The 13,038-nt window shown below is 41.9% G+C and overlaps 1 protein-coding gene across 5 annotated transcripts in view; it reads right to left on the bottom strand.

The window, feature by feature from the left end:
• The window catches only part of sbf1 (SET binding factor 1), a 250,244-nt gene that overhangs the window by 23,482 nt on the left and 213,724 nt on the right, over window positions 1-13,038 (bottom strand). For all 5 annotated transcript variants that reach the window (XM_059654534.1, XM_059654533.1, XM_059654536.1 and 2 more), the window contains 2 exons: window positions 12,823-12,930; window positions 7,102-7,316 (listed from right to left, as the gene is read on the bottom strand). In XM_059654534.1, coding sequence (XP_059510517.1) covers window positions 7,102-7,316; window positions 12,823-12,930 — 323 coding nt within the window. The remainder of the gene's footprint in view (window positions 1-7,101; window positions 7,317-12,822; window positions 12,931-13,038) is intronic.

Raw genomic sequence — 13,038 nt, 5'->3', positions numbered from 1 at the left:
AATACATAAATGGAATACTTTTTAATTCAATACAATTTCCTCCTTCACTACAGCAGTTAGAAGCTTTCCTCTATCTGTGCTGTGTTGCTATCACTGCCTTTCTCTATAATCTAATGATATATTTTTTGGGGAAAAAAAAGTGTAAACAGCAGGCCATCACATTAAACACTCAAGGCCAGGCTCAAGTTCTTGAAATCGGACAATGCATATGAACAGAAACATGCGCTTGATTTTGCACCATCTGGATTACAATAGCCTATAATCTTTTTTTGTTGTCCATGTGCATGTGATCACAGCAGACTGGGAATGCATTTATTGCCCATTTCTAATTACCTAAGTTAATCGAGGACAACAACAGTTTTATGTTCACCATTAGGCTAGCTTTTAATTCCAGAATCTTGTTTAATTCGAAATTCACCATTTCCCTTGGTGTGATTCCAGTCCCATGTCACTGCCTTCCCATTAACAATACTTCAACCCTCAGTGCTGTAATCTATTTATTAAAGAATATGAGGCATACACCTCCACCTGAGCAGACAAAAAGCAGCACATGGATCAATAAGTACCAGCTAAATGAGAGAATCAGAATTGCCTCATGGAAACAAAAAGACAGTAGCATACTAATGCTGTATAGTGAAGTGTAAAAAACTGAAAAGATATACATGCTGCTCAAAAATAAACAAGTAATCCAAAAATCTTGCTGTTCCTTTCAATAAATTTGAGTAATAATTTATACTGGCAAGTCAGCCTCATATGTGGTCCCTATTCACATGAAGGCTACTGCTTAAGGACTATCTGGAAATCTGCGTTGTCCCATTGAGGCCTGTAATAGGACTCAAAATTGACCAAAGTAATGACTAACTTTTTTCTCTGTATTTTTGATTGTGGACAGAATAGGAGAAAATGTGATTTTAAAATCTAAGGGCTATGCAGAGATTACTGCAACATTTTCTCTTTCAAATCAGTTTACCTGCACTCAGTGTGTGTGCTGTTGACTGTTTAAGCAGCAAGGGACGCTTGAACGAAGCAGTGTGTACAAAATGAGATTCAGCATCTGATTGGGCTGTGGAACTATAACCAGCTGCCGACAGTAAAGACCTTCTGCCTGCCAGAAATTGTGTGAATGGTTCCCAGTTGGCTGAACACTTTGTGTGTACAAATACTTGGATAGAAATCACTCTACCTCTGAAAAGAAGAGCTGGTCTTTCCGTTGCAGTTAAAAAAATCTCTTCAAGCAATTGCCCTCATCAATTGCTGTAAGCTGTGGCTTTTAACCACTAAACGTGAACCAGTGGCACCGTGCCTCCCACAAGCAACTGAAAGTACCTGGAGAAGGAAGATTGAGGACTTGACAAGCCAAAAGGATAATCTCACTGAACCCTTTGGACAGGAGGCCATTCAACTACCTTTCCTTCCAGCCACGATACTCATGACTTACTTTCTCGCTGTCCATTTGTCTGCTTGTGTGTGTAGGGGGAGTTTATAAAGGGGTTAGAGTTTTCACTAGTATATGCTAACAGTTCATATGTGCCAAGATGTAGCCAGAGATTCTTCATTGAAATAAATCGCAATGTTTGTTAAGTACAGAAACTTGTCCATGTTTTTTGTCAACTTGGGTCTAAAATGGGTAAATAGAGGACGAAAACAAAGTGCTGGAGAGACTCAGCGGAGCTGGCAGCATCTGTGGACAGAAAGCAGAGTTAACGTTTCAAGTCCAGTGATTATTCTTCAGAATTCAGCTCTGAATTCAATCCACAGTAAGTGTCAGACCCAAGTTTCTCCAGCAATTTCTATTTTAATTTCAGATCTTCTTCAGCATTCATGCTATTTTGGGTACATCAGGAAATATTACGTACTTTACAAAAACTTTAACTATTGTGACAATTCTGGAAACAGCAGGATTTGATTGCCAGTGCACTACCCAACTGAGGTGTAACATCAACTGTAGTAATGACTCAGATGAAAAAATAACAGCCAACATATCAGAATTTAGCAATGGCACTAAGGCAGACAGCATTGTAAGCAATTACAAACAGGCATTAAATAAGCTAAGAAAGTATACAAAGTGTGGCAAATAGAATAATTTAGACAATGAATTTATCTACTTTGGACTTTAAAAGCATTTGTCCAGTACTTTGTAAATGGTGAGAAGGTAGAAATAACAGAAATTTGGAGAGATTTAGGATCTATGTACATGGATGGTTAAATTCAGGCTCAAGTACAGAAAATAATCTAAAATGACTGCCGTGGAATTTAAGATAAATTGATAATTTGATGAGGTTTACAAGATTTCCAGAGTTCATATGCAGAGCAACTATGCCTGTTGTTTGGGGAATCTAGGACAAGAGATAAAGCTGAAAAGTTTAGAGTCAGCCATTTCAAGATTGAGTTTAACTCCTATATGTGGGGTGGCAGAAGTTTGGAACTACCTTCAACAAACAACAGGTGATGTCAGTTGATTGTTAATATTGAATTTGATTGAAACACTGCTGTGAACTGAAATACATCAAAGGATATAATGCAGACAGGATTATGGAGCTAGATCACAGATCACTGAACTCATGGATTAGCAGAACAGACTAAGTGATTTACCAAGGTGTAGAGCTGGATGAACACAGCAGGCCAAGTAGCATCAGAGGAGCAGGACGGCTGATGTTTCAGGCCAGGGCCCTCCTTCAGAAAATTTCAGGAGGGAGGTCCAGGCCCAAAACGTCAGCCTTCCTGCTCCTCTGATGCTGCGTGGCCTGCTGTGTTCATCCAGCTCTACACCTTGGTATCTCATATTCTCCAGCACCTGCAGTTCCTACTATTTGAGACTAACTGACTTACTCCTTTTCGTATGAGAAGGAATTTTTCTTACATCAGTAATTGAAAAAACAAAATTGGATGCGATGAGATCAAGCATTTGAGTAGGCAAAATGTTCTATTTTTAATACCCATCAATGGATGAGCAGAGCTCTGTTTGGCAGGCAAGTATCAGCAGCTGAAATATCATGGAATTGCAGAGTCACAAAAGTGTTACAATGCAGGGAGGCTATTTGACCTCTGTATCTGCGCTAGCTCATTGAGTGAGTGTAATTGGGACGAGGTAATTTCCTACTTTTTCCCATATTGTTGCACATTATTTTTATTCAAATAGTGATCCAATGGCCTCTTGAATACCTCAACAGAACTTATCAGACAAACTACAGACAGCTCACTGGTAACTACTTATTGAGTGAAAAGAAACTCGTTACCCATGCAAATCCCTTTAAACCTGTGCCTTCTTGTATCGTTCCTTTTATAAGCAGGAGCAATTTCTCTGCAGATGCTGGAGAATCTGAGATAACAAGGTGTAGAGCTGGATGAACACAACAGCCAAGCAGCAACAAAGGAGCAGGAAGGCTGACATTTTGGGCCTAGACTTTTCTTCAGAAAAGAAATTTCTCCCTTTCTGCTCTATCAAGCCTGCTCATGGTTGTGAAAACCTATATCAAATCTTATCTTGGCCTTCTTCTCTTCAAGGAGAGTAGATCGAAGAAGATCAGACTACCATCGTAACTTAAATTTCACATCCCTGGAATCATTCTTGCAAATCGCTTCAACACTCTCTCCAGAATGTTCATATTCTTTCTGTGAATGTGGCAACCAGAACTCCAAGTGAAGTCTAACTTCTGTAATACGCTTGTTTAATATCACCTCCTTAATCTTGTACTTTATGTCCATATTAATAAAGTCAAGGATACTAATGTTAAAAACTACATATAAGATCTCCACATTTGCAAATGACACAAAGCTGGGAGGGAGGGCAATCCGTGAGGAGCATGCAGAGATGCTTCAGCGTAATTTGGACAAGTTGAGTGAGTGGGTGAATGCATGACAGATGAAGTGCAACTTGCATAAGTGTCAGGTTAACCACTGATAGCAAAAAGAGAGGCAGGTCATCTGAGTGGCGATGGATCGGGAAATCGGGAGATGCAACTGGTATTCTTTGGGCACCAGTTGCTGAAAGCAAGCGCGCAGGGACAGCAAGCAGCAAAGGCAGAAAGTAGCATGCTGGCCTTCATTCCAACAGGATTCGAGTACAGGAAGAGAGATGTCTTGCTGCAATTGCTATTACAATTGCAAAGGGCCTTGATGAGACCATACCAACGAGCAGTTTTGGCCTCCTTGTCTGAGGAAGGTTGTTCCAGCCATGGAGGGAATGCAATGAAAGGCTGAACCCTGGGATGACAGGAGTGATGTATGCGGGAGACATAACAGGTTAAAGCTTTATTCAGTGGAGAGCAGTGAGCGAGGACCTCACAGAAACCTCCAAAACTCTTCATAGTACTGGACAGGGTAAATGAAAGGAGGATGTTTGTGATGACTGGGGAGTCTAGAACCAGAGGTTACAGTCTAAGGATATGGGGTTGGCCATTTATGGCCACTGAGATGACTGGAAATTTCTTCACCCAAAGGGTAAAGTGGCTGAAACTAAAACACAATGTTTTCAAGAAGTGAGATATAGCTTTTATGGCTAAATGGATCGAAGGGTATGGGGAAATAGCAGATACTGAATTGCATTTTCTATGTTTCTTTTCTTCATTTACTGCTCTATTCACCCATCCTGCCACTTTCAATTATCATCAAATTCTTACAATAGGGAAAGAGGCCATCTGCACCAACATGCTGAAGATCATCCAGACCCAGACCCCACCCTATCCCCATAACCCTGCATTTTTACCACGGCTAATCCACCTAAACTGCATATCCCTTGATACTATGGCCAATCCACCTAACTTGCATAACTTTGGACTGGAGGAGGAAACTGGAGCACCAAGTGGAAACCCATGCAAACACATGAGAGAACGTGCAAACACCACAAAGTCACCCAAGGTTGGATTTGAACCCGGGTCACTAGTGATGAGACAGCAGTGTTAACGCCGTGCAAGACATATACATCTGCTTCTGCAACACCTCTTCTGAGTTAGACCCCTTATTTTAAGTTGTCTTTCACAGTCCTTTCTGCCAAAACGCACTACTTTTCTGCATTGAAACTCATCTGCCACCAATAAGACACGAGATCTAGGAGCAGCCTGTCGAGCCTGCTCTGCCATTCAATACAATCACCACTGATCCTATCTCAGCCTCAATTCTACTTTCCTGCTGGCTCCCCATAACCTTCAACTCGTTATGGTTGAGTAAATGTGAGATGGTGACAGATTTTTTTACATGTCCTGGCTTCCACCAAACTCTGGGGTAGTGAATTCCTCTGATTGATGACTCTTTGAGAGAAGTAAATTCTCATGTCTGACTTAAATCTGCTACCGCTCATCCTAAAATAATGATCGCTTGTCCTAAGTTGTCCCACAAAGGGAAATATACTTCCTTCACCTACTTTGTTAATTCCCTTTAGCATCTTATACAGACCTCCTCTTTCTGCTGAACTTTAAGCAATTCAGACCGTACGGCCTCATTTCTTTTCATAAGACAAACCCCTCAATAGTAGAATCAATATAGTGAATCTTCTTTGGACTGTTTCCAATACAACCACATCCCTTCACAAGTAAGGAGACCAAAACTGCACGTAATATTCCAGGTGCAGTTTCAATAATGCCTTGTACAGTTGCAACAACACTTCCCTACTTTTATACTATATTACTTTAGCAATAAATGCCAAATTTCCATTTGCCTTCCCTACAATCTGATGTACCTGCATACCAGCTTTCTGAGATTCATGCAAGGGGACACCCAGATCCCTCTGCATCTTCTCTCTATTTAGATAATAAGTTACCTTTCTATTCTTCCCACAAAATGGATAACCCTCTCACTTATCATCTGCCAAATTTTGGCTCATTCACCTAACTGATCTACATCCACTTGTAAGTAAAAATTTACCGCAACTCACTTTCCCCACTTATTTTAGAATCACCTGCAAATTTAGCCATTACATCTTCTATTCCTGCAACCAAATCATTCGTGTAGATATTTGGAGCTGTCGACTGAACCCTGTGGCACCCTTTGCCTGCTTGCCAAGCAGAAAAAGACCCACTTACCCTGACACACTGCTTTCTGTTGGCTAGTCAATCCTCTATCCAAGATAAGAAATTACCTCCAACTCCATGTAATCCTACGACACCTATCTACCCACTGTATCAACTTGACCAAACCCTGTGGAGTTTTATACTGTCCTTTTCACAGTTTACAATTTATCCCCAAGTTTCATGTTATCTGCAAGTTTTTTATTCACTCAGCCAATTTTGTACCACATTGCTACTGATGCTTGTACTCCATGACCTATAATTGTCCCCTGTTGTGTGGCATTACATCAAACATTTTCTGGAAATCCATGTGCACTACATCAACAGTATTACCCTCATCAAACCCATTAACTCTTCAAAAAAATTCAGCAGCAAGCTGGTTAAACATAATTTCTCTCAATCAAACCACTTACTTCCGCCCCCCATGCACATGCTAATTCTATCCTGAATTACTGTTTCTAGAAGCATTTTCACCACTGATGTTACACCGATTGGTCTGTAATTGCTTGGGTAGCCTCACACCTTTCTTGTACAAGGCATCTTTACAACTCTCCAGTCTTCTGGGATCACCCTAGGGAAGGTAGATAAATTGTGACCAATGCCCTTGCAATTAAACTCAGTTCCTTCAAAATCCTTGGATGCATCTCATTAGTTCTAGGTCCTTGTCAATTTCAAGTACCAATAATTTATCCAACATTTCTTTGCCATCAATTACCTTCTAGTGACAATTTCCTCCCATATTACAATGGTCTGGGTAGCATCTTTCCCTTTTGTAAAGACAGATGCAAAGTACTGATTTAACACTTCAGGGCAAATTTCCTTTTTGGTCCCTCATCTCCTCCTTTTCCCACTCTCTTCATATTTATAGGCTACTAAAGGTTTTGACAGTCCTTTACATTCATCTCCAATTCAACTGAGTGAAGCCGTGACATGGTGCTGCTTGAACAATTTAAACATTGGGTTTTTCACTGCACTTAAACAAACAATTTAGGAGTTAGAGATACTGAAACAGAGACCCAGATTAGACCTGTTTGCAATCTTACCTCCCAGTCACAGTGTGCAGTTACTCTCACAACTCTAGAATAGTGTTATTACCTACCTGTGTTCACTCTCTGATGTCTGAAACTGGCTGTACAAAGTGCTCGTGCTCTTTCGTCCCATGACACCACTGGAGGGAGTGGAGGTCGTGCTACTATCTGTGTCCAGACTCAGATTCAGAGCGGATCCAACTACTGCCTCATGCAGATAGACACAATGTGATCTCCGATGGTGCGACAGGCTTGAGGACATTAGCAAAGAACTTGAAGACAAATGCTGTATAAATGAGAAATACAGAAATCAGAAATAATGCGACCATACCTGCCTCTGACATCTTTTTTAGGTCTGTCACCCCTCAATTTGTGGCTGTGCCCCCTTGTACAGGCTGAAGTCATCATCCTCGGAAGAGGACTCTCACTGTCCATCCTATCTTCTGATCATCTTGTATGCCTCTATTAAATCCCTCTTAGCTTCCTTCTCTCCAATGAGAACAGACCCAAGTCCCTCAGCCTTTCTTCATAGGGCCTGCGCTCCAGACCAGGCAACATCCTGGTAAATCTCCTCTTTTTTCAATGCTTCCACATCCTTCCTGTAATGGGGCGACCAGAACTGAACGCGATATTCCAAATGAGGCCGCACTAGCGTTTTGTAAAGTTGCAGCATGACATCACGGCTCTGGAACTCAATCCCTCTACCAATAAACCCTAACGCACCGTAAGCCTTCTTAACAGCACTATCAACCTGGGTGGCAACTTTCAGGGATCTATGTACATGGATACAAAGATCCCTCTGCACATCTACACTACCAAGAATTTGTCCATTGACCCGGTATTCTGCCTTCTTATTATTCTTCCCAAAGTGAATCACTTCACATTTATCCGTATTAAACTCCATTTTCCACCTTTTGGTCTAATTCTGCAGTTTATCCAAGTCTCCCTGCAACCAGCAACATTCATCCACAATGTCCACCACTCCACCGACTTTAGTGTCATCTGCAAACCTACTAACCCATCCACCAATGCCTGCGTCCAAGTCATTTATAAAGATGACAAACAGCGGTGGTCCCAAAACAGGTCCTTGAGGCACACCACTAGTAACCGGACTCCAGGTTGAATATTTTCCGTCAACCACCACTCGTTGCCTTCTTACAGAAAGCCAGTTTCTAATCCAAACTGCTGAATGTCCCTCAATCCCGTGCCTCTGTATTTTCTCCAATAGCCTACCATGTGGAACCTTATCAAACGCTTTACTGAAGTCCATGTACACCACGTCAACTGCCCTACCTTCATCCACATGCTTGATCACCTTCTCAAAAAACTCAGTGAGGTTTGTGAGACACGACCTGCCCTTGACGAATCCATGCTGACTATCTCCAATCAAATTGTTGCTTGCTGGATGATTATAAATGCTATCTGTTATAATCCTTTCCAAAATGTTTCCTCCAACAGATGTAAGGCTCACAGGTCTATAATTACCTGGGTCATCTCTACTGCCCTTCTTGAACAAGGGCACAACATTTGCAATCCTCCAGTCCTCTGGTACTAAACCTGTCGACAATGAGGACTTAAAGATCAAGGCCAAAGGCTCTGCCATCTCCTCGCTAGCTTCCCAGACAATCCTCGGAAAAATCCGATCTAGCCCAGGGGATTTATCTACCTTCACACCTTCTAGAATTGATAACACCTCCTCCTTACTAACCTTAATTCTTTTAATTCTAGTAGCCTGTAACTCAGTGTTCTCCTCTACAATATTCTCCTGTTCCTTAGTGAAAACAGATGAGAAATAATCATTTAGCACCTCTCCCATCTCCACAGGGTTCACATACAACTTCCCACTTCTGTCTTTGACTGGCCCTATTCCTCCCCTTATTCCTCACATACCTATAGAATGCTTTAGGGTTCTCCTTTATTCTACCTGCCAATGTCGGCTCATGTCCCCTCCTTGCTGTCTTTAAATCCTTCCTAGCTAATCTGTAACTCTCCATCGCCTCATCTGAACCATCTGGTCTCATCGTCACATAAGCCTCCCTCTTCCGCTTAACAAGAGATACAATTTTTTTTAGTAAACCACAGTTCCCTTACCTTATCACTTCCTCCCTGCCTGACAGGGACATACCTATCAAGGACACACAATATCTGTTCCTTAAACCAGCTCCACATTTTGATTGTCCCCATCCCACATCACATAGGTGATACTTTTAGATTTTAATGACTTATTTGAATGATATACTGATAAATAAGCTGGCAATGTTGAAAGGGCACATGGGCAAGCTATTGCTCTCAATATGTAGGTCTTAGATGGTCTCAGTGAACATGAAGGACTCCACTGTCTCTGTAAAAACTCATATAGGCACGGTCACAACAGTTTCACACAGCCATTTCGTGAATTCACGCTGTGCAGAGTCAGTTATGGATGTGACAGGATGTAAAAGGGACATCATTTTTGCGTGTTCTGGGTAACCCATATATGTTGGATCAGAAATTGGCTTGCTGAAAGAAGACAGAGGGTGGTAGTTGATGGGAAATGTTCATCCTGGAGACCAGTTACTAGTGGTGTACCGCAAGGGTCGGTGTTGGGTCCACTGCCGTTTGTCATTTTTATAAATGACCTGGATGAGGGCGCAGAAGGTTGGGTTAGTAAATTTGCAGATGACACTTAGGTCGGTGGAGTTGTGGATAGTGACGAAGGATGCTGTAGGTTGCAGAGAGACATAGATAAGCTGCAGAGCTGGACTGAGAGGTGGCAAATGGAGTTTAATGCAGATAACTGTGAGGTGATGCACTTTGGTAGGAGTAACCGGAAGGCAAAGTACAGGGCTAATGGTAAGATTCTTAGTAGTGTAGATGAGCAGAGAGATCTCGGTGTCCATGTACACAGGTCCTTGAAAGTTGCCACCCAGGTTGACAGGGCTGTTAAGAAGGCGTACAGTGTTTTAGCTTTTATTAATAGAGGGATCGAGTTCCGGAACCAAGAGGTTATGGTGAAGCTGTACAAAACTCTGGTGCGGCCGCACTTGGAATATTGTGTACAGTTCTGGTCACCGCATTATAAGAAGGATGTGGAAGCTTTGGAAAGGGTGCAGAGGAGATTTACTAGGATGTTGCCTGGTATGGAGGGAAGGTCTTATGAGGAAAGGCTGAGGGACTTGAGGCTGTTTTCATTAGTGAGAAGGTTGAGAGGTGACTTAATTGAAGCATATAAAATAATCAGAGGGTTAGATAGGGTGGATAGGGAGAGCCTTTTTCCTAGGATGGTGACGGCGAGCACGAGGGGGCATAGCTTTAAATTGAGGGGTGAAAGATAAAGGACAGATGTCAGAGGTAGTTTCTTTACTCAGAGAGTAGTAAGGGAATGGAACGCTTTGCCTGCAACAGTAGTAGATTCGCCAACTTTAGGTTCATTTAAGTCATCATTGGACAAGCATATGGACGTAGATGGAATAGTGTAGGTTAGATGGCTTGAGATCGTTATGACAGGTTGGCACAACATCGAGGGCCGAAGGGCCTGTACTGTGCTGAAATGTTCTATGTTCTATACAGCCCTTTGCCTTGCAAAGTATTGGGATCATCTCAAGAATGTGCTGTGATTTTGAATTTTCAAATAATCGATTCTCAGGAACCAGTGCAGCGATCTACAAGGTTCACAGCAGAAATTCACCAAAACTACACAGACCCCACTTCCCAAACGTATGACCATATCCATCTAGAAGGACAAGGGTACACAAGGTATGTGGGAACACCATCACTTGCAAGTTCCTTTCCAAGCTACTCACTGTCTTGACTTGGAAGTATATCATTTGTGCTGCCTGAAAGTCCCAGAACAACCTCCTAAACAGCAGTGTAAGTGCACGTACACAATGTGGTAGTTTAAAGTAGCAGCTCACCGCCAGCTGTTCAGTGGAAATGAGGGATGGACAGCAAGTGCTGGCCCACACAAAGACCAGAACCCAAACGAATTTAAAATGATTTTAACCCTTTAACTCAGACCAGCTACAGACTTTCACCAGTTCAGGGTGTAAAGCGTGGCTCACTGGTAGCAATTTCATATCTAAATCAGAGATTTGAGAAAATAACCCTCATTGTCATGCCACTTTCAGAATGTTAAACTCAGATCCCATGACATCAATTTGAAGGTTACTAGGCTGTCTGTGTTTGTGGGAACTTACTAACCACAAATTCAGAAATACATTACAATATTAACTACATTTCAATTGTAATTCACTGGTTTTAGCTCTGGGGTGTCCTGAGGTAAATGTATATTTTGGACCAGTTTGTACTGCACTCTTTTCAAACCTGTTGACATGTGGGCAGTTACGCTCAACTCTACCATAGTCCCTCAGTTCGTCCGTAATTGGCTGTTTAAATTTAAGATCCTACTTTTAGGCTCTCAAATCCAACATGAAATCATATCATAATACAATCTCTTCCCTAGGGGATTCTTTACTGTAAGATTACAAATTAACCTTGGGTCATGGCATAATAATAGATCTAAAGTAGTCTGGTCTTAATGAGTTCCATGACACATTGTTCTAGACGTGCATCTGCCCCGATACACTCCCGTTAACCACAGTCTGTGCAAGGTGTGCTAGTAGATCCAACCAGGCATTGAAGTATTTTATCCCCCATTCCTACCTCGGGGGATCTTTTTGAGATTTTCTCAAGAGCTACTCTGTGTTCACAAACTAATTAAGGATGCAGTCATATATAATTATATTTTCCGTGTTGACATATGGAGTTTTTGGATTCTCACAGAAACAGGATCAGGACAATATACTAATATCCTCAATATTAAAAGAACTCTACCATTAAACAAAATTACGACACACAGGAAAGCATTAGTTACCTTGATATTGCAGTATTTGAATTGGTATAAGACAAGCATAAATTAGAGGTAACAAGGTGTAGAGCTGGATGAACACAGCAGGCCAAGCAGCGCCAGAGGAGCAGGAAACCTGACGTTTCGGGTCTGGACCCTTCTTCAGAAAAAGGGTCCAAACCCGAAACATCAGCTTTCCTGCTGTGTTCATCCAGCTCTACACCTTGTTTGCTGGAGAATCTGAGATAACAAGTGTCGAGCTGGATGAACACAGCAGGCCAAGCAGCATCAGAAGAACAGGAAAGCTGATGTTTCAGGTTTGGACGCTTTTTCTGAAGAAGGGTCCAGACCCGAAACGTCAGGTTTCCTGCTCATCTGGTGCCGCACTTGGCCTGCTGCATTCATCCAGCTCTACACCTTGCTATCTCTGATTCTCCAGCATTGGCAGTTCCTACTATATCTGAAAGCAGAGATTACAAGTATTTCTTCTAAGTAACTGATACACATTTCTTTCCACATACAGAAAACCCTTACCATTCACAGCCCGATCACAGACTGGTGAGGTCACAGCTAATACTTCCAACACACATAAAAAGCTGATACACTTAACCTGGGAAGAGAAATGGCTTGTGATTGAGGAGAAGTTCCTCACCATTTCCTTCCATTCTATTTATTAGGATTAGTTTTTTTCTCATTGGTTGCCCCATATGGATTTTTCCAGGTGATTTGGAGACTTTCAGGGTCAAATTCACCCATCCTGATATGTTACAGCTGTCTCTAGCTCTCTGTCTTTCCTTGTTAAAGAGTCACAGCCTCAGCAATAATCAGGCACAATTCAAGCATCACCAAATTACAGCTACCATCAAGCAAGACTTTAGCAGCTCACCATCAACTTTCAGTCAACTGTGGACAGGCAATAAACATAGTTCACAACTTGTGAATACAGTGAAGCTTATCGCTGACTTACTTTACCCTCCTGCTTGCTCTCTACTTGTTGGGCTGTTTTGATCTTATCCCAAGTTTCCCTCCATTTGTCTGACACTTGGTCCAGCTCAGCCTCCAGTGATTGCATCTCCTGTTGGACAAAAGGAGAGATGAGTAGATTGTGGCCCATCCTTTCTGTGGTCAGAAACTAGAGTAGGTAAATCGGATTCATGCTCTTACTCCAAGGTATTGCCCAATC

Source organism: Stegostoma tigrinum, chromosome 25 (genome assembly GCF_030684315.1).
Source record: "Stegostoma tigrinum isolate sSteTig4 chromosome 25, sSteTig4.hap1, whole genome shotgun sequence".
In the NCBI taxonomy this organism is placed as follows: Eukaryota; Metazoa; Chordata; class Chondrichthyes; order Orectolobiformes; family Stegostomatidae; genus Stegostoma; species Stegostoma tigrinum.
The sequence above is the reverse complement of the archived record's forward strand: the minus strand, read 5'-3'. Positions and strand labels throughout refer to the sequence as shown.